At 40.8% G+C, this 23,963-nt stretch overlaps 1 protein-coding gene across 5 annotated transcripts in view; it reads right to left on the bottom strand.

Moving 5' to 3' along the window:
- Positions 1–23,963, bottom strand: part of yap1.S (Yes associated protein 1 S homeolog) — a 54,244-nt gene that overhangs the window by 14,008 nt on the left and 16,273 nt on the right. For 2 of the 5 annotated variants that reach the window (XM_018247976.2, XM_018247975.2), the window contains exons 2-4: positions 23,031–23,278; positions 9,699–9,811; positions 3,146–3,259 (exon numbers count right to left, since the gene is read on the bottom strand). In XM_018247976.2, coding sequence (XP_018103465.1) covers positions 3,146–3,259; positions 9,699–9,811; positions 23,031–23,278 — 475 coding nt within the window. 5 annotated transcript variants of the gene reach the window in all.

Raw genomic sequence — 23,963 nt, 5'->3', positions numbered from 1 at the left:
ACAGATGTCGGCCGAAAAATCGTAAGATGTACGATCGTTCGAATCCCACTAACCGCACGATAATTTAGAAGGATTGGTCGGACTTCCCTAAAATCGGTCGTTCGGCAAGAAGAATCGTCGCGTCTATGGGGAGCTTAATGGTGTTATCTGTTATCCATTAGTTAACCTGTGCCATATAGCCGTTTTTCAATTTCCGCCATTGCTCCACAGCAGCTTGTTTATTTGAACTTTAGTAGTGTTTCTGAAGCAAACAGATCAGATTTCCCAGTTCAGGGCAACAGTACATGATATTTTCATTAAATTTTTTGGTGTTACTGTTCCTTTAAGGTGGCCATAGACGCACAGATAAAATGGCATGAAACTGATTTTCGTACGATATTCGGTGAGTGTACGGTGGAGTGTAAGAGCCGACTGATATCGGCAGAAGACTTTGATATCGGCTCGTCGATCTGGCTGGACGGAAATTTTTGATCAGGTGCCCTTGAAGGCACCCGAACATCGGCCATTGTTAGTGCTTAATTGTCAAATACAAGTAGAATTCTATTGTTTCTACCTGTATATCTGACAATTTAGATACACGTGTGTATTGAAACCAATGATCTTTCTTGGAAACATCTTTTCCATGAAAGATCATAATTGTTACGTCTATGGCCAACTTTAGTATTGAAAACAAACAAACTTTCCTGCAAAAGATTATAATTGTAACGTCTCTTGCCACCTTAACACAACCCTGAGCGGAGTGGGCACATCACAAAACCAAAGTAAGTGTACCCCACCTTGTGTTTAATCTGCAAATGACCCAGAACATAATAAGCTTTTGGATAAACATCTCTTGACATATCTCTGGGTTTCCGCGTTGCCGGTCTGTCGACATTATTTGATTTCGATTACATTCCTCCTCAATTGTTTTTACTTTTATTATTCCGTACGTCGTGCACCTAAATATTATGTGGTGTGGTAGTTGCTATGGCTACTGGTTTTGTTGCCCTTTTATTTGGGCTGGATGATTCAGGGTGTTTCTTTGTACAGTTTCTGTTTGTGCTGATGTAGGGCCAAGTTCAAACCAAAAGGCTGATTGTACAATAAACATTTTTTTTCTATGACTTATAGTAAGAGATGGAACTCAATAGCTTAGGCCTAGTCTAGAGGACTTGAACCTCCCTAGTAATTGGAAAGGGCTGGTTATACACAGACATGTGCAATGATCGGTTAAACTTTACGGGGTTGTTCACTTTTCAATTAACTTTTCTTATGATAACAGCTTCAGAATGGCACCGACTCCAAACAGGACTGTATTTAGGTTCGAAGCTGCCCTACGCCATGCGTGACATCAGCGCATCGCACAATGGAAATCCGTGGAAGAGGCTGGGTGATTTTTTTTTTTTAATTTCAAAAAAATTATTTATAGGTACCCGAGGGCCGCCCCCCCAAAACCTGCCGCCCTAGGCACAGGCCCTAGGATGCCTTAATATAAATACGGCCCTGACTCCCACTAAACAGTGAGACAGGCTATGCTGTAAACATTGCATAATGTACCCTTGGACAAAACAGATTTGCTTGCCCTGGGAACGTTGTAAGCAGAATCCATAGGCTCTCAATCAGCCAATTAAAGGAGAAGGAAAGGCTAAAATTAAGTAAGCTTTATCAGAAAGGTCTATATAAATACACCAGTAAACCGTCAAAACGAATGCTGCTCTGAGTCCTCTGTCAAAAGAAACACCTCATTTCTTTCCTTCTATCGTGTACACATGGGCTTCTGTATCAGACTTTGCCTTTAGCTTAAACCTCCAGGGCTAGGGCTTGAGCATGCTCAGTTTGCTTCTCTCTCCCTTCCCCCTCCCCCTGTTGTAATCTGAGCCCAGAGCTATGAATGAGCAGGGAGAGACTAAGGCAGGAAGTGAAGTCACACCAAGCTAATATGGCAGCTGCTATACTAAACAAACAGAGAGAGCTTCTAGAGTAGTTTATCCAGGTATGTTAAAGCATTCTACACAATAAATATAGTGTTAGATAGCTTGCACTATTGTGGCTAAACTATTGGCAATAAACTGCTTTGTTAGCTTTCCATCTCCTTTAAACCTGCAAGTTTCGGTAAAAAAAAAAAAAAAAAATCTGTCCACTCAGCCTTCTTTATGGCCATGGGAAAGAACACAGGCAACTGTGGCATTATTAAGAATAAAGCTCAAATTATCCAGCGGCTGCATTCTGTGCCAACATATTGCACAGCAGTAGTACGACAGAAGAGTGAATATATCGCACCGACTACATACAAATACTGACCAATACAAGCGGTAAGGTCCATGCTAAAGTGAGCTTGCAATCTATGAAGTGACATCAAGAGGCACATCTATCGAGGGTCGAATATTGAATTCATGTAAGTTTTTTTAAACTCCCATAAAGTCGAAAGTCAGACTAGTCGAAATATATTAATAACATTGAATTTTTTTTAAACGCGGACGAATTTAAACAACCCGAAAATTTGAATCGAATTCGATTCTAATTCAATCAAACTTGATTCGAGTTTTTTTCTCCAAAAAAACCTTGAATGTCGGGAAAGCTGCAAACATCTCCAACTTGACCTCTCCCACTGACTTAAACAGTAATTCATGGTAACATTGAAAAAAGACACACGTCCATCAAGTTCAACCTTTTTACTTTTTTAACCTGCCTATCTGCCAATTCGGCAGGTTTTAGGTGGCGAATTAATTTGAATTCTTAAAGGGTCAGAGTATGATAAATCTCAAAAATCTAATTTTTTTTTTTTTTAAAAAACTCTAATCGAATTTGGTTAACTCCCTAGTCTAATTTCACAGTTTTGACCATTACAAAAATTTGAATTCGAATTTTCAATTCGACCCTTGAAAAACCTGCCCCCAAAGTGTGCAAAGTGTATAATTCCTTCTGATTCCTACAAGGACAATATTCCAGCCATAAAGTGGCCAACCAGCTATCATAGCTTATCAAATAGGTCCTTGGGTCAAATGCATACAGACTGTATCTACGGACACAGTACAGCCTCCTTCCTACTTTCGTGTGGGCATCACACATTATGTTGATGACATCAATATAGACTTTGAGGGAGACTATGTTAGCCAGTATGAAAATGAGGTTACTCTATGAGCTGGAGAACTGAATAGGTCCTTACCGAAACGTGGGTCTAACCGTGGGTCTAGCCAAGATGTGGTTTTGTTCTTATGATTTATGAAGTATGTTTCCCCTTCTGGAGTCAGTGCCTGTTCCCACCCGTCGGGCAGTGGACCTATAACAAAATAAAATAACATCTTCAGTTGCATGCCATGTTCAATCAGGGAAGATGGCAATTTATACCAGTGACTAAATTTCAGAGAGGAACTTTCACTTGCTAATCTGTATTTAGACACCGCTCCATTGCGGTAAACGAAAATCAACAGCGGATTCGGTATAAAGCCAGTGGCAGAAACGTTAATGTTAGTGGGATTATGGTTTGTAGAGTAAACACTGCCTAGAGTTGGGAGGTCCCTCAAGCTGTTACATGAGGAGGTCTGGTTCCTCTTGGGTTGGTGGCACGTAGTGTTTTCTAAGGACTCATCAAACGGGCAAATGAGAGGAGAGGATTCTGGGTCATGGGCTTCTTTTGGCACATCTGGTCACTGCATCAACATTAACCGGAACCTTCTGCTTTTTGATCATCCCAACACTGTGTGTGATGTCACAGATAGACATCCAGTGAATGATGGACATCCAGTGAATGATGGACAAAAAGGGTTTAATGCACAAGATGAGACATTTGTAGAGGAGAAACAGTGGCAGCCAGAACATAAGGACCACCACCTCAAATATTTTCTCTTACTCAAAATGTTAACACCAGTGGTGCTCTATTCAGTCACTGCTGTTGACGACCCCCACCCCAAAAACTATACTTTCTTACTCAACATGTTACCACCAGTGGTGCTGTATTCAGTCACTGCTGTTGAAGACAGTTGATCTCAAAGGGCTCATGCCAGAGAACTTTAGAACAAGGCATATATTCTAATAAAAATGTATAGGTGTGGAACCCCAACTTGACTATTATTCACAAACGGAGCTAATCAAACATGCCAGTATTCTGCTTCGGGTCAGCAGTTGAACATTCTTATCTAATCATATGATTGCAAGCCACTGAAGAAATCACATTGCTATGTCCAGGTAAAAAAAACTGGGGGCCGACCCTCCTAAAAGCTCAGCTGGAAGGCAAATTTAAAGGGATTCTGTCATGATTTTTTGATGTTGTTTTTATTTCTACATTACACTTAATTCACTCTACAATATGAAATGTTATTCCTGAACCAGCAAATGTATTTTTTAATTGTAGTATTGGTGTGTAGGTGAATCTTGGGTCATTTTGCCTGGTCATGTGCTTTCAGAAAGAGCCAGCACTTTAGGACAGAACTGCTTTCTGGCAGGCTGCTGTTTTCCCTTCTCAATGTAACTGAATGTGTTGCAGTGGGACCTGGATTTTACTATTGAGTGTTTTTCTTATATCTACCAGGCAGCTGTTAACTTGTGTTAGGGAGCCGTTATCTGGCTACCTTCCCATTGTTTCTGTAATTCGGATCTTTCTAGATAACGGGTTTCCGGATACCAGATCCCCTACCTGTACAAGGTACTGTTTTTTTTAAAAACTATTTCCTTTTTCTCTGTAATAATAAATGTTTTGGATAAAATGTAGTCTATGGGAGGCAGCGTAGCGTTCCTTAATTCGGAGCTTTCTGGATAATGGGTTTCAGGATAACTGATCCTATACCTGTATAAGCAGCAGGAATGCCATCATGGTTGCTACCTGTGTGAAACTGGCCACAACCTGGTAGATCCAACTGTTGTACACAATGAGCAATGACGCCAAAACAAGTGGGCCAAACTCTCCAATAAAGGACTACAGTATATCCAGTGTTTTTTAAGTCTTCTGACTCTTTCCATCTTTCAGATTAGGGTCAGTGACCTCATCTACAAACAAAGGCGATGTAAGGCGTCAAATGTTTACTCTTCTTTCTATACAGGCTCCCCTATTCATATTCCATTCTCTTATTTAAATCATGCATGGTTGCTTTTGGACCCTAGCAACCAGAAGGCTGAAATTGCAGACTGGAGAAGTGCAGAATAAAAAGCTAAATAACTCAAAAACAAATAATGAAAAATGAAACCCAATAGCAAAATATCACTCTCTACATCATACTAAAAGTTAATTTAAAGGTGAACAACCCCTTAGTCCTACCAAGCAGATAGCAGGAGAATTTCCAAGTTTTAAGGGGCAGATTTATCAAGGGTTGAATAGTAAATTCGAATTTTAATTTCTAATTCACACATTCAAATTGTAATCCCCTTATTCAAATGTAAATTCGAATGTGAGATTTATCAACCATCGACCATGGAAACCGTTCTAATTCGAATATTCACCCCCTAAAACATGCTGAGTTGATATACAAGTCAATGGCAGAGGTCTGTTGAGTAATTTGAAGATGTCAATAGCCTTCCTGACATTCAATTATATTTTTTTTTCAGAGAAAATTTTGATTCTTACGAATCGAATAAGATTCTAACTTTCGGGTTGGAAGCATTGATCGAATATTTTTTAACCTCCCAGTCGAATTGTGAGTATGTTCGAATTAAAAATTAGACCTTTGATAAATGGGCCTCCAAGTATCAAAACAACAATAATCTTATCACCTTGAAATGGTCTTGGAATACTGCTTCTTACATCATACTAAAAGTTATCTTTAAGGAGAATAACCTCATTAAAACATAATTTTTACGCTTTTGCTAGTGTCAAACCAAGTTCCACCAATCCGCCATTGCTTGGAGTAAGTAGGAAGGAACTGCCACTTTCTCAACTGGAAATACAACTGCCATATAAAAGGGAAACGGACACTTAACATTCACAGATTAAAGTGTTTTGAGTTTTTCTGCAGAATCAGTTAGTATCAGATAACTTTGTTCTGGATAGGTCATGTCTAACCTGGTTTCCATTTAGCAGATAAAGGAACTTCTGGCATTCCCCAGAGCTTCAATCAGTCATTGCTTTATCTGTGATATGAGGGGAATCCTTTGTGTTCCTTGTCACTTACACACACATATATCAGTCAGTCATCAGCTTAGCCCTATAGGCCAAACACTCAAAAATATTTCTGATAAAGAGCAATTTGCGGACATCATAACGTAATAACAGGACGGCGAGAAAAGGGGCTTCAAAGGTAGAACAATTATACATTAGAGCAGTGATCCCCAACTTTTTTTTTTTTACCCTTGAGCCACATTCAGAGTTGGGGAGCAACACAAGCATGAAAAAAACTCCATGGGGTGCCAAATATGGGTTGTAATTGGCTATTTGGTAGCTCCTATCTGGACTGGCAGCCTACAGGAGACTCTTTGGCAGTGCATCTAGTTTTATGCAACCGAAACTGGTCTCCAAACCATTAATTCAAAAATAAGCACCTGCTTTGAGGCTACTGGAAGCAACATCCAAGGGGTTGGTGAGAAACCTGTTGGTCGCAAGCAACTGGTTGGGGATCACTGCTTTAGAGCATAGAACAGTTCAGCATTCAAGGAAACCTCCCCTTCATAAGTGTTTAATTGAAAACAAAAAATACATTTGCAATGACTCAAGAGATATTAAAGTATCATCTATTGTCTACACTGGAGGGGGAGGTCCCCAATTTTTTTTTTTTTTTTTTTTACTCATCCACAACATTCAGAGCTGGGGAGCAACACAAACTTGGAAAACGTTCCTCTGTGGTGCAAAATAAGGGCTGAGATCGGATATTTCACAGCTCCTATGAGGACTGGCAGCCTACAGGAGTCTCTGTTTGGCAGTACAGCTGGTTTTTATACAACCAAAACTTGCCTCTGAGCCAGGAATTAAAATATAAACAGCTGCTTTGAGACCACTGGGAGCCATCTTGCTCACAAGCCACTGGGATTACTGGTCTACACATACAGCAAGGCTATCTTAGTACATTATCAAGCCGTAAAAATCAATAGTGGGTCAAATAGCGCTTCGTTTTCCGAAGTCACCCCAAAGTTTCGTCATGAGGCAACTTCGGAAAACGAAGAGCCGCATGTGCTTTAGCGCAGGCAACTTTTCATTATAGCGGATGGGAAGACACGGGAAGGCAGTTTAGGGTGATTGTCGCCCAGAAGAAGAGGCGATTAGTCGCCAGGCGACAAAATCTCCCCGAATCTCCTCGTGTGGACTAACCCTTAGAGAGAAATGAGCACACAGAGGCCTATACACTCTATGGGACCATTAACTTACCGTCTGTGCAGTGGAGCAAAACTACAGCGTTCTACTTATTGACCCACTTGCCAAGTGATTGGATATCTACAGATTCAGGCCATCCTAAATCTGGTCACACACAGAGTAACCATTTGTGTAACCGGAGCTCTGAACAAGGCCAACAACACCAGAGCTTGTCTCCACAGACAAATAAATGCCACTAAAACCCTTCCATGGCTGTAGGTAAGATAGCTGGACTCGTCCCCGCCCAAATATTTCCCAAACTGTCGGACCTGGGTGCCTCTAAAGAGGTTGGAAGGTCAATTTGGGTGAGATCTGGGGTGAAAATGTTTCCAAAAAAAGATATTCCAGAAAACTATAGCTGAATGGCTCATAACCAGAGCTTTCCTAAAACCTTGAGCGTGGTTCTCAGCCTGCGGAAGAATCAAAGATCTAATGGCTTCTGCTACTGTGTCTTCACCAAGAGGCACTGGGTAAGTCTGGGAGCGGTCACACGGAATATATATATATATATTACCTCTCAGCACATATTAGCCCCATTGGGCAGTAGCCAAAGAGAACCAGAAGCAAAGGTTGGATGTCCAAGTTTGATATAAAACAAAGTCCAACAAGCATTGCACTAGAGAAAGGAAAATGTAAAACAATCTAGAGGCTCTGGGGTGTGTGCTTATCTAAATCTACAAACATTGCATTGTGAAATAAATCAGAGAGATTGACATATTGATATGCGCAGAACATGCTGTACTCCCTATAAGGAATGCACTGCTACAAAACAGGTCAGGAAGCCCTGAGCACAATAACACAAAAATTGCTTCTTGTGAGCAATACACTTGCACTGCATAGGGCACTCATCACAACTTCATGTAAAAAGACAAATTATAGCTAGTGATGAGCGAATTTATTCCTCAGTCACGGATTGGTGGCAAAATTCAGAGTTTCACCATGTGCGAATTTTTTCACGAAACGGTGGTGAAAATTCACAGTGGAAAAATTCACCCCATAAAAACGCCAATGAGAAAAAACGCCCATTGACTTTACGCATTGGGACAAAAAAGTCAACATAAGAAAAAACACCCTTTGACTTTAATGCATTTGGAGCGAGAAAAATTGTCACACATAAAAACGCACGTTGACTCCAATCCAATTTTTGCAGTCTCACAAATTTTTTGGCGAAACGGGACAGATTCGCTCATCACTAATTATAGACATTTATCCCTGCAGTTATACTGCTAATCCAATCCACAGACATGATGGAACAGATAAGCAGTTCTGCGCAATATGTTGGCGCTCTAAAAAAAACATAATAATAATAACAATAATAATAATAAAAGACTCAAGATGGCAACACACAGGTCAGTCTGCTGCATATGCCACAGACTTGCCTGCAGTACAAATGGCCCAATAATTGTGCGATGTAGTGAAAGATGTGGGGACAGTCAAAATACACTGCCTTTATGTATCTGAAAACTGCATTAAAGGAGAAGTAAACCCCTTATTTAAAAAAACCCTACCCCCCACCCTACATAGACCCCCTTCCCTCCTCCCCCCCCGCCTAGCTGCTACCCCGGGCAAATGCCCCTAACTTTTTACTTACCCTTCGGTGCAGATTCACGGCATCGGAGTTCACAGCAGCCATCTTCTTCTCGTCGGTCTTCAACGGAAAGTAAGTTCCGTATCGGCGCATGCGCAGTCGGGTTCTTGTCAACTGTGCATGTGCCGAAAAGCGCCAGTAGAAGACCCGATGAAGACCGAAGAAGAAGATGGCTCCCGTGAACTCCAATGCCGTGAATCAGTACCGAGGGGTAAGTAAAAAGTTAGGGGCATTTGTCTGGGGTAGCAGCTAGTAGGGGTAGGTTTTTTTTTTTTAATAAGGGGTTTACTTCTCCTTTAAAGGAAAACTATACCCCTCAAACAATGTAGGTCTCTATAAAAAGATATTGCATAAAACAGCTTATATATAAAACAATTTTCATAATAATATACTTTTTAGTAGTATGTGCCATTAGGTAATCATAAATAGAAAACCGCCATTTTAAAAAAATAAGGCCCGCCCCCTGGGATCGTAGGATTCACGGTGCACACAAACAAACCATACATGTTAGGTCACATGAGCCAATTAACAGACATAGTCCTGTCTTTCCCTTCCACACTTCTTCCTGTTACAGTTAGAGCTGCAGTATTTCTGGTCAGGTGATCTCCGAGGCAGCACACAGACCATCATGAATTGGTGGCTCAAGGCAAGAGATGTAAAAAGGCAATATTCACTTAAAGATATAGACCAGTTTGGTAAGATTTTTTTTAATATGCTACTTAATTTTATATATGTTGCTCAAGTATTCATTTTGGGGGGGGGGGTATAGTTTTTCTTTAAAACAGAAGTGTTCTATACGCCCCAGTATTGTCGGCACTTTATTATTTATATACTGTGACATTATAATTATTGTTTTACCTGTTGGGGTCATTATGTTCTGCTGCACGGGAGGGCTTGTTGGAGCAGTAACGTTTATCTGAGAGAGCATGGCCTTCCTTGGATCCTGCCATGTCGTCGTTTGGTCAACGTGACTGAAAATTAAGAAAAAAACAGAATTTTAAGTACACATACGTCTATAACATTATGTTGTACTGCTGATCTGAAAAACTGCCTGGCACCCAAGGATAATCGGCACAAGATTACTAAAGGGGGATGAGGGAAACAGTACCTGGAGTTTCTATTCATCTTGGTTTAAAAAAAAAAAAAAAAATGGAAACATGATTGTAATGCTTAGTTACACACATGTACATGGGGAGGCACATTTATCAAAGGTCGAATTTAGAATTCATGGGAGTTATTATAAGCTCATCAACTTAAAATTCGACCAATCGATTTTTAAAAAGATTTTTTTAAAACTCGGATGAATTGAATCGACCTGAAAACTTGAAATTTGATTTGAGTTTTTTCTCAAAAAAAACAAAAAAAAAAAACAGGAAGGTTGCAAATAGCTTCAAATTGATCCCTGGACGTCTCCCATTGACTCACACAGCAATTCGGCAAGTTTTAGGTCGCGAATAGTCGAATTCGAATACCAGAGTACAATAAATTTTGAAAATCTAATTCAAATCGAATTTAAATAACTCACTACTCAAATTTGACAGTTTTGACCATAAACATTTTCAAAAATGTAAAATTTCCAATTCAAATTTTCTATTCCACCATTAATAAATTAGCCCCTAACATGTTAGCTTGGGCACATGCCGCAAATGACTGCACTCTCCGAGTGCGGGGGGGGGGGTCCAGTGCTTGCACAAAACTATTTATATATGACAGGTGCCCTTTACATGACATGTTCATAAGGTAACAAACGGTAACTTTCCCCAGAATGAACGCTGGGTTGTGCAGGGGGTATTACAGAAACATAAAAGTCTCCCTCTTTTGTGGATCTGGCTTGGTAAGCAAATATGCCTCGCAGTGCTGGGGTCCTAGCTTTGATTCAAGCCAGGGCACAATCTGGAAGGAGTTTGTAGGAGCACCCCAAGTCTGCTTGGCTCCCACCCTCCAACACCCACCCTAAAGGCACCTTAAAGTAGAACTAAACTCTTAACAATGAATATGGCTAAAAATGGCATATTTTATATACTGAACTTATTGCACGAGGCTAAAGTTTCAGCTTGTCAATAGCAGCAATGATCCAGGACTTCAAACTTGTCACAGGGGGTCACCATCTTGGAAAGTGTCTGTGACACTCACATGTTCAGTGGGCTCTGAGCAGCTGTTGAGAAGCTAAGCTTAGGGCTCGTCACTAATTATCCAGCAGAAAATGAGGTTCCCCTGTAATATAAGCTGATGCTACAGGGCTGATTATTAAATTCTGATGCTAATTGCACTGGTTTCTGTGCTGCCATGTCGTAATTATCTGTATTAATTACTAATCATCCTTATATTGTGACATTTCTATTCTATGTGTGCTGTATATTGTGAGTGGGTCCCTAAGCTCAGTAAGTGACAGCAGCACAGAGCATGTGCAGTGAATCCGCAGAAAAGAAGATGGGGAGCTACTGGGGCATCTTTGGAGACACAGATCTTTACTGCTAAAGGGCTGTGGTTGCCTTGGGCTGATACAGAAGCCCGAAACACTGTGTACAGCATTATTAACTACTTCTTTAGTTAGGCTTTAGTTTTCCTTTAATTGGCTCCTAATAAAATATACTCCAATGTGTGTACAACTGACAGGGGCCTTAGATTGTAAGCTCCACCGGGACAGGGACGGATCTCCGTAAAGAACTCCAGAAGAAATCAGTGCTAGATAAATAAAAGATAATAAAAACCACAATATAATCCCTTTATGGATCTGCAGGTAGTTTCTGCAGAAATATGCAGATTATTTGCCAGAAAGGTCCTGACTTGGCAGTTGCTTCAATACACGGGGCAATTGCTTTTTGCTGCTATGTTTTCTGCTTTGCTGAACAATGGCAGCATCTATCTCCCGTAGTCCAAACTAATAGTAGCTTCATAGTGGCCCCTACTGAAGGTCACAGGGGCAGATCCAAAGCCTTGAAGTATGACTTCCATGTGACGCCACTGCTTGGCTTCCTTGTCATGTTGTACTGCAACTGCCACACTGCTCAGAATGCTCAGTAACTGTAAATCCGTTTTTTTAAATGTGCATAATTAAAGAAAAAATTATTTAGCACTTTCCCAACATACGTTTGGTCCACGTTGTCAGTGTTTATTTGTAAATGTAATTAACACTGAAAGCAACCACCAATTAATGCTCAGGTTCTGACCCTTGAAAGAGTCTAGTACAAAGTCTCTTTTCCTCCAGGTCTGTTAATCAGCAGAAATCGGCAACATTGCTTAAAGGGGACCTATCGCAAAAAAAATTCAAGATAAAATAAAGTGTCCTCTCGCCGAAATAAGACGCTTTCTAAATTTAATGATTATAAGTTCTGTACCGTTTATGAAATAATCAAGTTATTCTTCAGTATCCCACTCTCAGCAACCCATCTGTTTAAATTAGGGATGCACCGAATTCAGTGGTTTGGGACTTGGCCAGGATTCGGCCAAATCCTTGTGCTTGGCTGAACTGAATTGGAATCCTAATTTGCATATGTAAATTAGGGGTGAGAAGGGAAATCAAGACTTTTCGTCACAAAACAAGGAAGTCAAATTTCCCCCCACTTTTTCCTTTCCCGTCCCTTATTTGCGAATTCAGTTTGGTGACTGGATGTCTAACATAATAGCCAGAACACTACTTCCTACTTTGCAGCGCTCTTGGCTTCCACTGAAAATTGACGCGTTTTAGCAGCAAAATCCCGTTGCAGGCAGTGCAGGAGTGGAGTTGCAGCGGGGATCGGATTCTCATTCTCGGCCTGAAGAGAAACACAGGCCGAAGTCCGCAATCGTCTGGCCCTAGCCTTAGGCTCCACCGACCCCAACAGACAAGGTGGGCATTCTTGGTTAACAGATAACGGATGGCTGAAACGTTTTTATGGATATAGGACATCACTAGCAATTGGTCCCATTCAAGTCATTTACTTGTCCTTCAAATGTAAATCTGAGGCTTACGGCACTGGAGGCTAATTAACCTCCATGTAGGAAGAGTATCAGGTTCTTAAGTAGTTCCTTCTCACTACCTTGGCGGGCATTAGGAAAGTAAATGTCTTTATGGTTGTAAAGGACCCTGGAAAAAGATTAATCCTTGTGACAGTAAAATGCTGGAGCGGCAAAGCTGGGGACAGAGTCCTATTGATGCACGCTGGCAGCTGGGATTTATTTCCCATTTATAAATCCCATGTTATTGTGTAGGGGATAGTTACTGTCACATGCTCCGGCCTGCTCTGAACTTGGAAAGCCTACAAGCCTAATTGACTCAATACTTAACATTGCATTGTTTGTTTAATCTCTGTGCAATGGCTGATGGCCTAAACCCTCCAAAACCCTATGATGCTAAATAGCAGCTCCCATCTAAATCTTTTACACCTCCAACCAACAGTGCAGTTTATACTGTGCAGCAGCAGCTTAAGGCAGCTTTCCTTAAAGGGGAACTATTGCGATAATTAAAATTTAATATAAGCTTCGTCATGCTGAAATGAGAAACTTTATATAATCAATTAAAAATTCTGCATTGTTTCTGAAATCAAGTTGATCTTCACTGTTCCTCTCTCAACATCTTTTTCTCTTCATTCTCTCTTCATGCAGCAGTTGGGTGTTGGATATTCATTGACAGTTAGACACAATATATTTTATAGGGGGGCTCCTTTTGCCTAGAAGAAGCTCACTCTATTAACTTGGTGCAATTTAGATCCGCTTGCAATAAGCACTTTCAAAACTCTGGATTAAAACCAGGGTCTGACAAGCGTCAGTGCCAATAAAATTTGTATACTAAGGATAGAAAAAGAACCCCTTATTAACCGATTAGCTAAATTATAAATCCCTTGTTAGGGTTAAAGTGCACATTCATTGGTGCTGTATTATTAACTGTATATTTTAATGATATGTCCCCACAACAAACAACCAATGGTTCTCTATGTTACAAAAAATGGATCAACAATGAATTAGTGCAATCAATTAAACCTCCTTCCAACAATAGAGGTATCTAAAGTGCAAGTGATCAATTATCTAAGCAATTATTTGGACGTCAATCCTTAATTAAATAGTAGCTGGTGCTAGTGAGAATGAATGATCCACAATGAATTAGTGCAAATAATCTCCTTCGATTCGTTGAGGTATCTAAAGTGCCTGTGCTTTAATAAATGAATAATCCATTGGGATAAAATGCTTAATTTTAATTAAGGATTGAATTCCAAATAATTGCTTAGATAATTGATCACTTGCACTTTAGATACCTCTATTGGTGGAAGGAGGTTTAATTTATTGCACTAATTCATTGTTGATTCAATTTTTGTAACAGAGAACCAACCATTGGTTGTTTGTTGTGGGGACATATTAATATTTGCAGTTACCGTAATAATACAGCACCAATAAATGTGCAAATTTGTAATTTAACCAATTGGTTAATAAGGGGGTTCTTTTTCTATCCTTATTATACAAAGCAAATCACCAGACATCATGTCTCTCTATATGCAGAATTTGTGCAAAAGGCAGTTATTTTGTTAGATTTTGTTTGTACTGTAATCATTTATTTAAATGAGTTAGGAAAGGAAGCCTCCCCTATAAGATATATTGGATCTAACTGGCAATGAATATCTGACACCCAACTGCTGAATAAAGACAGAATGTAGAGAAACAGATGCTGAGAGGGATAGTGAACATAAACTTGATTGGTACAGTATTTTTTATTGATTGTATTTAGAAAGTTTCCCATTTCAGTATGATGACGCTTATATAAAAATGTTCCCCTTTAAACAAAGTCTGCTACACATTTTAGAAATGAACTCAGAGTTTTCGGTTACAATGAAAGGAAAAAAAAAAGAGTGCAAAATAAAGTGTAAAAAACAAATTAGAGCAGGACTAGGCTAACCCAAGACAAAACCTAAGGTGACATGTGGAAGGTGCAAGGCTTGTACTTTATTTGAAGATTGTTTGAGGCCAATGCCCTCCCTGGTAAGATGAGACAGAAGTGAGGGAACATGGAAAATGTAAGCTCTTAGGGAGGAAGCACCTCATACATATAAGCCAACCAGTTGCTAAACAGCAAATTCCAAGCCTCCCCCAACAGTCCCATGAATTCTAAAGTTAATTTGGACTGTAAAGCGTCTCCAGACAGACTCTGGCACTAAACATTGATTTAACCTTTGCATAATGCTAATTCTTTATTGTAAACTCTTTTCAGTGGTGAGTGGTTAGCTTTAGGGCAGAGACACGCTGCTATTTCGGGAGATTGGTCACCCAGCGACAAATAGCTTCTTCTTTGGGTGACTAATCTCCCCAAACTGCCTTCCCACCGGATAGAATGTAAATCGCCAGTGAATGGCACTCTGAATGCTTCGTTTTCCGAAGTCGCCTCACGAGGAAACGAACGATCGGACTTCCCTATCTCCCGACCTGCCTCTAACCATTCAGATCAAATAAAGGTGAACAGAACAGATCAGCCGATGTTCTGCCCCTGACAGCAATCGTACGAAAGTTATGTCCGACAAAGCTGGCGACAGTCTCCCACTGAAAATCTTACGATCGGCAATACAAGCAGAGAAATTATCGGCAACCGACAGAAATCTTTTAACCTGTCCGATTGACCAAACGACCGATCTCCGCCGGACGAAAAACGTAGACTCCACACATGGTCCGAAAATCGTACGAATCGGATCTTTGCGTCTATGGCCAGCTTTAGGGACATCTAGGCCTCTGCTTTTGGACTGCACTTCTCTACATTTATGCTAGTGTCCAAGTGCCATATGCATTATAGTTCTTAAATCTTATCAAAAGCTGAAGGCCGTGGACAGGCCAGCAATGATCTTATGGAGGTTTCCCATGAAAGTATATGAAAGCACATTAGAGGCTTGCTACTTCTACTGACCACAGCCACACCAGCATCACTAAAAGTACCAGTATCAATGGGCAGAATTGCATAGAAGAATAAGGATTGCTTGGTGAATAAGAATCCCGGGGACATCACTGCTGAAATAGGACATGTTCTACCTTAGACGAGGCTCCAGTATTGCCCATGTTTCCCCATGCCAACAATGAAAACCAGAGTACACAGTGCAAAATGAGACCTTCTTCCCCAAGCTCAAGTTTGGCTTTTATTTCCTAACCTCACAGCCAAGAGAGAGAAGGTGAGATCCATAATTCTCAACAATAACAAATAACTAACATACAAGAAGAAGGGCTATTGTCCACCAGACAATTTATTTACAATGTGGGTATAAGTGTATTCCAAAAGAAGCAGAAAGTGCAAATTCTTTTAACCATGGATTTTGATTTAGTGTTTGGAAAACTCTAGAGGTAGAAGGCTTGTGCTACACCTTTGCCAATCCTTTATGCCAACTTTTACCCCAAATATGCAGAAACAAAGTTGCTATGTAAACCGAGAAATGAATTCCTTAAAAACAAAGGTTCCTCTGCAAATATGAACAGGGCAGAAGTTCCTTTAGAGGAAAGCATGCCGTTCTCAAATAGTTCCAAATGGCCTCATTAGTGAGGATTTTAGAAGGACAAGAGGTTGGTTCTCCATCAACACTACATCATCAAACCAGATGAAAGCTCACCTCCCTAACCTTCTCTGCGGCTTAAGCATCCTTCTCTGCGGCTTAAGTGTACTTTGATGAGTACACTCCTGCTTTTCTGTTTACTATTTGGCTTGAGAACAAATGGCCCTGAGAAGGCTGTTCTCCTTCCTACTGAAAACAAAAGAGCAGCATAAAATGGATGTAGGGGGGTCAGCTGTTTGTTCGATCACTGCAAAGAAAGAGCTACAAGAATTTGTTTAAAGGGATACTGTTTTTCAAAACGCATCAGTTAATAGTGCTGCTCCAGCAGAATTCTGCACTGAAATCTGTTTTTCAAAAGAGCAAACAGATTTTTTTTTATATTCAATTTTAAAAGATGACACGGGGCTCGACATATTGTCAGTTTCCCAGCTGCCCCCAGTCATGTGACTTGTGCTCTGATAAACTTCAGTCAGTCTTTACTGCTGTATTGCAAGTTGGAGTGATATCACACCCTCCCTTCCCCCCAGCAGCCTAACAACAGAACAATGGGAAGGTAACCAGATAACAGCTCCCTGGTAGAATTAAGAACACTCAATAGTAAAATCCAAGTCCCACTGAGATTGATTCAGTTACATTAAGTAGAAAAGATAGCCTGCCAGAAAGTAGCTCCATCCTAAAGTGCAGGCACAAGTCACATGACTGGGGGCAGCTGGGAAACTGACAATATGTCTAGCCTCATGTCAGATTTCAAAATTGAATAAAAAAAAAAATCTGTTTGCTCTTTTGAGAATTGGATATCAGTGCAGAATTCTGCTGGAGCAGCACTATTAACTGATGTGTTTTGAAAAGAAAAAAACATGTTTTCCCATGACAGTATCCCTTTAACACTGTATAACATAGCAAGTACAAAATGCACAATATTAAATACATTCAAACATATTTGTTAAAAATAAAAAAGTATGAGAAACCAAATTGAAAAAAACTAATTAGTAAACCAACAGTATCATGTGTTTGAGATGCTTAGTATGAAAACCGATGCTTTGTAAACCAAAACATTAAAAACCAAAGATCCAGAGTCCAGGTTGATTTCATGACACATCTGCTATAACATTAAACAGGCTACATGTGGTATTGGATAAATGCTCTTCTACTTACATAGAGAAACAAGAGAAAGAAAGATGGAAGAACATGGCTCATGGTGTAGGCTTCTCTACAGAGACACAAAGATGGGAACTGACAGTTTTGGTTTATATTAAAGGAGAAACAAACCCTTACTTAAAAATAAATAAATAAAAAAAACACCACCCAGCCTAGCTGCTACCCTACGCAAATGCCCCTCTTTACTTACCCCTCTGTGCAGATTCTGTCCAGTGGAATTCACGGTCGCCATCTTCAGGCGCTTCGATAATCTTCAAATGAGATCGGCGCTTCGGCAATTTTTAGCGCATGTGCAGTTGTCACGGAGCAGAAAACTGCTCCAACCGCGCATACGCAGCTCTCATTCCGAAGATTACTGAAGAGAAGAAGATGGCTGCTGTGAACCCCGCCGGACAGAATCTGCACGGAGGGGTAAGTAAAGAGTTAGGGGCATTTGCCGGGGTAGCTGCTAGGCTAGTGGGAGGAGGGAGGGGGGTAAGGTTTTTTTTTTTTAATTAAGGGTTTGTTTCTCCTTTAAGCATCCTCACAGAATGAGAAAGGAATAAAGAAAAACTATGTTTTGACTGCAGACTCCATCACATATAGTGAGAAAGAACATGGCTCTGGCTTTAGGCTTCTTTACATATAGAGAAAAAGATGGCAGAACATTGCTCTGGGTGTAGGTTTCGTTACATAGAAAAAAAGAAAGATGGGGGAACATTGCTCAAATGTATGCACAAGCACCTGAGGAAGGATCTTTGATCCAAAACATGCTGTGTATTTTCTAAATAAATGGATAACTGATGAAATGATGGTTCTCCAGAGTGAGATCTACAATGTGTGAAAGTTTGGAAGGTCTCAGTACCTTGTTGTGAAGGTTGAACCTTTTATACTTGATAACCAAGGATAACATCAACCAACTTGGCATGACTTATCTCTATGTGTGTGAAAATTATCACAAGATTAGATTGGATTTGGATGATATATTTTGGTAAATCTGTTCAGTTCTTGTACAGCAATAATGAAGCCGGTTGCTAGGCAGATACAGGTGGCAGATACAGGTGGCAGATACAGGTGGCAGATACAGGTGGCAGATACAGGTGGCAGCTTCTAGTCTCCCTGCCTGAACAAGTCCTATATGCTGGCATAACGTCTATCACAGATGCACAGACTCTCTCTCAATCCCACTGTTTGCAGGAAGGCTGGATTTAGGCCCTTTAAGGTCAGGGCACACAGGCAGATTCAGGGAGATTAGTCGCACAGCGACAAATCGCCTGTTCTTCGGGCGACTAATCTCCCCTAAATGCCTTCCTGCCGGCTAGAATGTAAATCGCCGGCGGGGTGGCACTTTGATCGATTCGGCTTTCCAAAGTCGCCCGAAGTTTCCTCGTGAGGCAACTTCGGAAAACAAAGTGTTCCGAGTGCAATCCCACTGGCAATTTCCATTGTAGCCGGCGGGAAGGCATTTAGGGGAGATTATATTTCCCAATCAGGCTGATTATTCCCAGAAAGCAGCTCTTTCAATCGTTGACTCATTTTTGACATGGATGGCTGAAAGAGAACAAATGCTCTCGCTCATTCAGGTGAGATTGCCAGTCCTGTGTGTACTTGGGCCCCTTATTGTTCCCTCTGAAACGCGAGACCTTAAAGGGGTGGTTCAACTTTAAGTTAACTTTTAGTATGTTGTAGAATGGCTAATTCAAAGCAACTTTTCAATGGGGCTTCATTTTTTCTTTTGTATAGTTTTTGAATTACTATCCTTTTTGTTCTGACTGTTTCCATCTTTCAAATGGGGGTCACTGACCACATCAAAAAAAAAAACAAATGCTCTGTAAGTCTTCAAATGCATTGTTTTTGCTACTTTTATTCACTCATCTTTCTATTCAGGCCTTTCCTATTCAAATTCCAGTGTCTTGTTCAATTCAATGCATGGTTGCTAGGGTAATTTGGACACTAGCAACCAGATGGCTGAAACTGCAAACTGGAGAGCTGCTGGATAAAAAGCTAAATATCTCAAAAACCACAAATAATAAAAAATGAAAACCAACTGCAAATTGTCTTCGAATATCCCTCTCTACATCATACTAATAGTTAACTCAAAGGTGAACAACTCCTTTAATACAAAGCGCAGGGCTGCAAGGAAAGAGATTCATGGACTGTGATATCCAGTCATCTCTCTCTGCCTATGGCTTATGCATTACTATGGCACTTTCATGGGTACATACAGGTGAGAATAGTTGGCAGTTAGCGTTGGCAGCTTATTGGGTTCACCTGACTGCCTGCCCAATACTGATTAAAAATAAACCAGATATGTGGTGCTCCCCAACAGGTTCCCCTAGTCCCCCGTTCTGATCTGATCTCTGCCCCGGGGGGGGGGATCATTCTGATTTGGCACAGTTCTTTTTGCTGCTAAATTAGAAACTGTGTTTACTACAAATTCCCTATTATAAAATTCAAAGTAGTGAATGCCAACAGAAGGAGTGTTCTTATCAATCTGTGACCATCATCCCCATTAATAAACACCACCTACATTTATTGAGAACAGTAATAAAAAGGAAGATAAGATTAATTGTGAGGCCATGAACCTGCTATTCATAATTAAACTGGGTCCCATTTAAAAAAAAAAAAAAAAGGTTACAGAGTCACTATATTCTAATCATTCCCAGCAGAACTGTGCTTATAATAGGGGTATGACTGCTTAATGAACAATTTAACCCGAAAAATGAATTTGACTAAAAACGCCATGTTTTATATACTGAACTTATTGCACCAGCCTTAAGTAGAGTCCTGAGCAGGTCCATTTTTTTGGAACCCGTACCCACAAACTGCAATCTGCAACCCGGAACCGCATTCTTACCTGCTTGGACGCGCTACCCGACCCGCAAGTACCTTATCCACAATCCGGACCCACGACCCGCTGACCATCAAGAATCAGGAAGTGCTGCCATTGTAAACAGGAAGTAGGCGTGATCAGAAAAAGGAGTCAAAATCGCTATTGAGAAGATCCGCAGCCCGACCCGCAAACCTGCAGAACCGCCGGCCCGCGTCTATACTCGCACCCGGAACTTCTACCCGCAACCCGCAGGTACCGGACCCTCTGCAGGACTCTAGCCTAAAGTTTTAGCTTGTCAATAGCAGCAATGATCCAGGACTTCATACTTGTCACAGGGGGTCACCATCTTGGAAAGTGTCACTCACATGCTCAGTGGGCTCTAAACAGCTGAGCTAAGCTTAGGGGTCGTCGCAAATTATCAAGCAGAACATGAGGCCTGTAATATAAGCTGATGCTACAGGGCTGATTATTCAAATCTGATGCACAATGTACAACATTTCTAGCTACTTCTTTAGTTAAGCTTTAGTTCTCCAAAGGTCATCTTCAGCCACTTTTGGTAGGTCATGCAGCGAACGATTTAATCCTACAACCTCTTGTTTTTTAAAAGCAGTATCGAACTGTTTATTTTCCCCCAAGTGCTGGTTCTGACTCTAGAAAACAATATACAGTAACATAACCCGGCTGATTAAAAGACCTGGAGTAGAACTGGCTTTTGCAAGATTGTTCCAAGAGGCAAAAACGAGCAACGAGTACAGAAACAATTTAAAAAAACACTGCATTCAATTTTATTTTTAGTGGATGTATACTGGATAGTTGCTCATAATTACTTCTTTCATTAAGTAAATGAAATGGTTTTAGGTTAAGGCCAGCACTCTGCATGTGTCTATTAGTTTGCTGCTGCCTCATCCACTCAGACCACTGCTCTGTCCATAAATCTTGTGCAGCAAAGTTACTAAACACACAACATGGGCCCAGGTTTATTAAAGGAAAACTAAACCAGACTAAAAGTCTGGCCTCTGTACAGTTCCTACCTCTGTCCACCCACCGCTGTCTACTCCCCAAATCGCAACCAAAATCCCTTTTTTGAGCCCAAGAGCAAGAAACTGTTAAAGGAACAGTAACATCAAAAAATGAAAGTGTCTTAAAAGTATATAATGCACGGTTGCCCTGCACTGGTAAAACTGATCTGTTTGCGTCAGAAACACTACTATAGTATAAACTAGGGATGCACTGAATCCACTATTTTGTATTCGGCTGAATCCTTCACAAAAGAATTGCCAAACCCCTGAATCCTATGCAAAAGATTTAGACCGAATACCAATCCGAATCCTAATTTGCGGGTGGGAAGGGGAAAACATTTTTTACTACCTTATTTTGTGACAAAATGTCACGCAATTTCCCTCCCGCCCCTAATATTCATATGCAAATTAGGATTCGGTTTGGCCGGGCAGAAGGATTCTGCCGAATCCTGAACCCTGGATTCGGTGCATCCCTAATATAAACAGAGGAAATTAAATTAAAAAAGGTCTATATGGCACACGTTAAATAGTGAATAACAGATAACACCATTATGTTCTACTGAGCTTATCTGCTGTGTAACCTGAGCCTTTTCTCCTTTGAATGGCTGCCCCCATTGCTACACAGCAGCTTATTTATATAAACAATAGTAGTGTTTCTGAAGCAAACACAGCAGTTTTACCAGTGCAGGGCAACACTGCATTATATTTTTATTACTTTAAAACAATTTAGTTTTTGATGTTACTGCTCCTTTAAAGAGGCAGCAGCTTATAGGCCCTTGTAGGGGGCCAATCAGAAATCTTGATAAAAAAGCAGATTTGGAGGTGTATGGTCAATTCAACAGATTTTGATCAGGTTCAGGAATCATTGTTGTTATCTTGACAAAGACCCCAAGTAAGGAATCAATTTAACAGCTATGGGGGTTTAGATCACCTTTAGGGCAGGGGCACATGGGCAGATTTCAGGAGATTTAGTCGCATGGCGACTAATTGCCTCTTCTCTGGGGCACAATCTCCCGAACTGCCTTCCACCTGCTATAATGAGAAAACGTTAGCGCAATGGCACTCACAGCACTTCGATTTCAGAAGTCGCCGAAGTTGCCTCACGAGGAAACTTCGGGTGACTTCGGAAATCGAAGCGGCGCGAGTGCATTGCCACAGGCCATTTTTCATTTTAGCAAGCAGAAGGCAGCTCGGGGAGATGTTGCCCCGAAGAAGAGGCAAATAGTCGCCAGGGGACTAAATCTCCCCGAATCTGCCCATCTGCCTCTGCCCTTAAACAGCACAAATCCTATTACCCTAGAGAAAGTATTGATGCACTATACTAGCCCCTTAGCCAGTGAATAGAAGAGTGTAGGTTTACGGAAGGAGAAATTTACACCTGTCACCCCCTCGATTAACAGCACCTGGGTTATGAAACTGTCCAGAGTAATGTTGTTAAAGAAAAGATAACATCAAAAAATAAGTGTTTTAAAGTAATAAAAATATAATGCAGTGTTGCCCTGCACTGGTAAAACTGGTGTGTTTGCTTCAGAAACACTACTATAGTTTTTATAAATAAGCTGCTGTGTAGCAATGGGGGCAGCCATTCAAAGGAGAAAGGCTCAGGTTACACAGCCGATAAGCTCTGTAGAACATAATGGTGTTATCCGTTATCCACTATTTAACCTGTACTAATGAACACTGATTCAAGAAATCAAAAACCTACTTTAGAAAGTATCGTTGCCCGGAGGGTGTCTTTGCCATTTCCCATCCAGGAGGGAGAGGAACATCATCTGGGATTTCGTAGGAAGACTGTCGGAGGTGCTGCGCAGAAGGTGGTGCTAGGCCAGTAATCACCCCCTGAGGGGAAAGAGCTCCGGGGGACACTGCCCCCAGCTGTAAGGAGGCCGGGGAGGAATGAGCTCGGACATGCTGAGGAGTTAGTGCTCCAGCTGATCCCCCATCTGTGCTGGCCTGTAAAAGAACAAGTGGCACAATATGAGTAAAGTCAACTTTGGGATTCTAGTTATGTGCAAAGACACTACTCGATGGACTTGCACTTGTATCAGCAATTATCAATTAACCATTGTCCAAAATAAACAGCACCAAAAAACACCATTCATTGCTTGGCACACACTGGCTTCTCTCATATTGTTCCAACAGTCAGAACCAGCAGTGCAGAGAATAGAAAGGGGCAGACGCTTTTAAGAGCAATCGCATTTGCAAACATTAATGGGGTGGTTCACCTTTAAGATAACTTTTAACATGTTATTGAATGGCCAATTCTAAGCAACTTTTCAATTGGTTTTCATCATTCATTTTTTACAGTTATTTGCCTTTTTCTTCTGGCTCTTTGCAGCTTTCAAATGGGCGTCGCTGACCCCTTATAAAAAACAAATGCTCTGTAAGGCAACAAATGTATTCTTATTGCTACTTTTTATTACTGATCTTTCTATTCAGGCCTCTCCTATTCATATTCCAGTCTCTTATTCAAATCAATGGTTGCTAGGGTAACCTGGACCCTAGCTACCAGATTGCTTAAAATGCAAATTGAAGAGCTGCTGAATGCAAAGCTAAATAACGCAAAAACCTTCAATAATAAAAAATTAAAACCGATTGCAAATAGTCTCAGAATATCACTCTCTACATCGTACCTAAA

The sequence above is a fragment of the Xenopus laevis genome, chromosome 2S (genome assembly GCF_017654675.1).
Source record: "Xenopus laevis strain J_2021 chromosome 2S, Xenopus_laevis_v10.1, whole genome shotgun sequence".
Lineage (NCBI taxonomy): Eukaryota > Metazoa > Chordata > Amphibia > Anura > Pipidae > Xenopus > Xenopus laevis.
The sequence above is the reverse complement of the archived record's forward strand: the minus strand, read 5'-3'. Positions and strand labels throughout refer to the sequence as shown.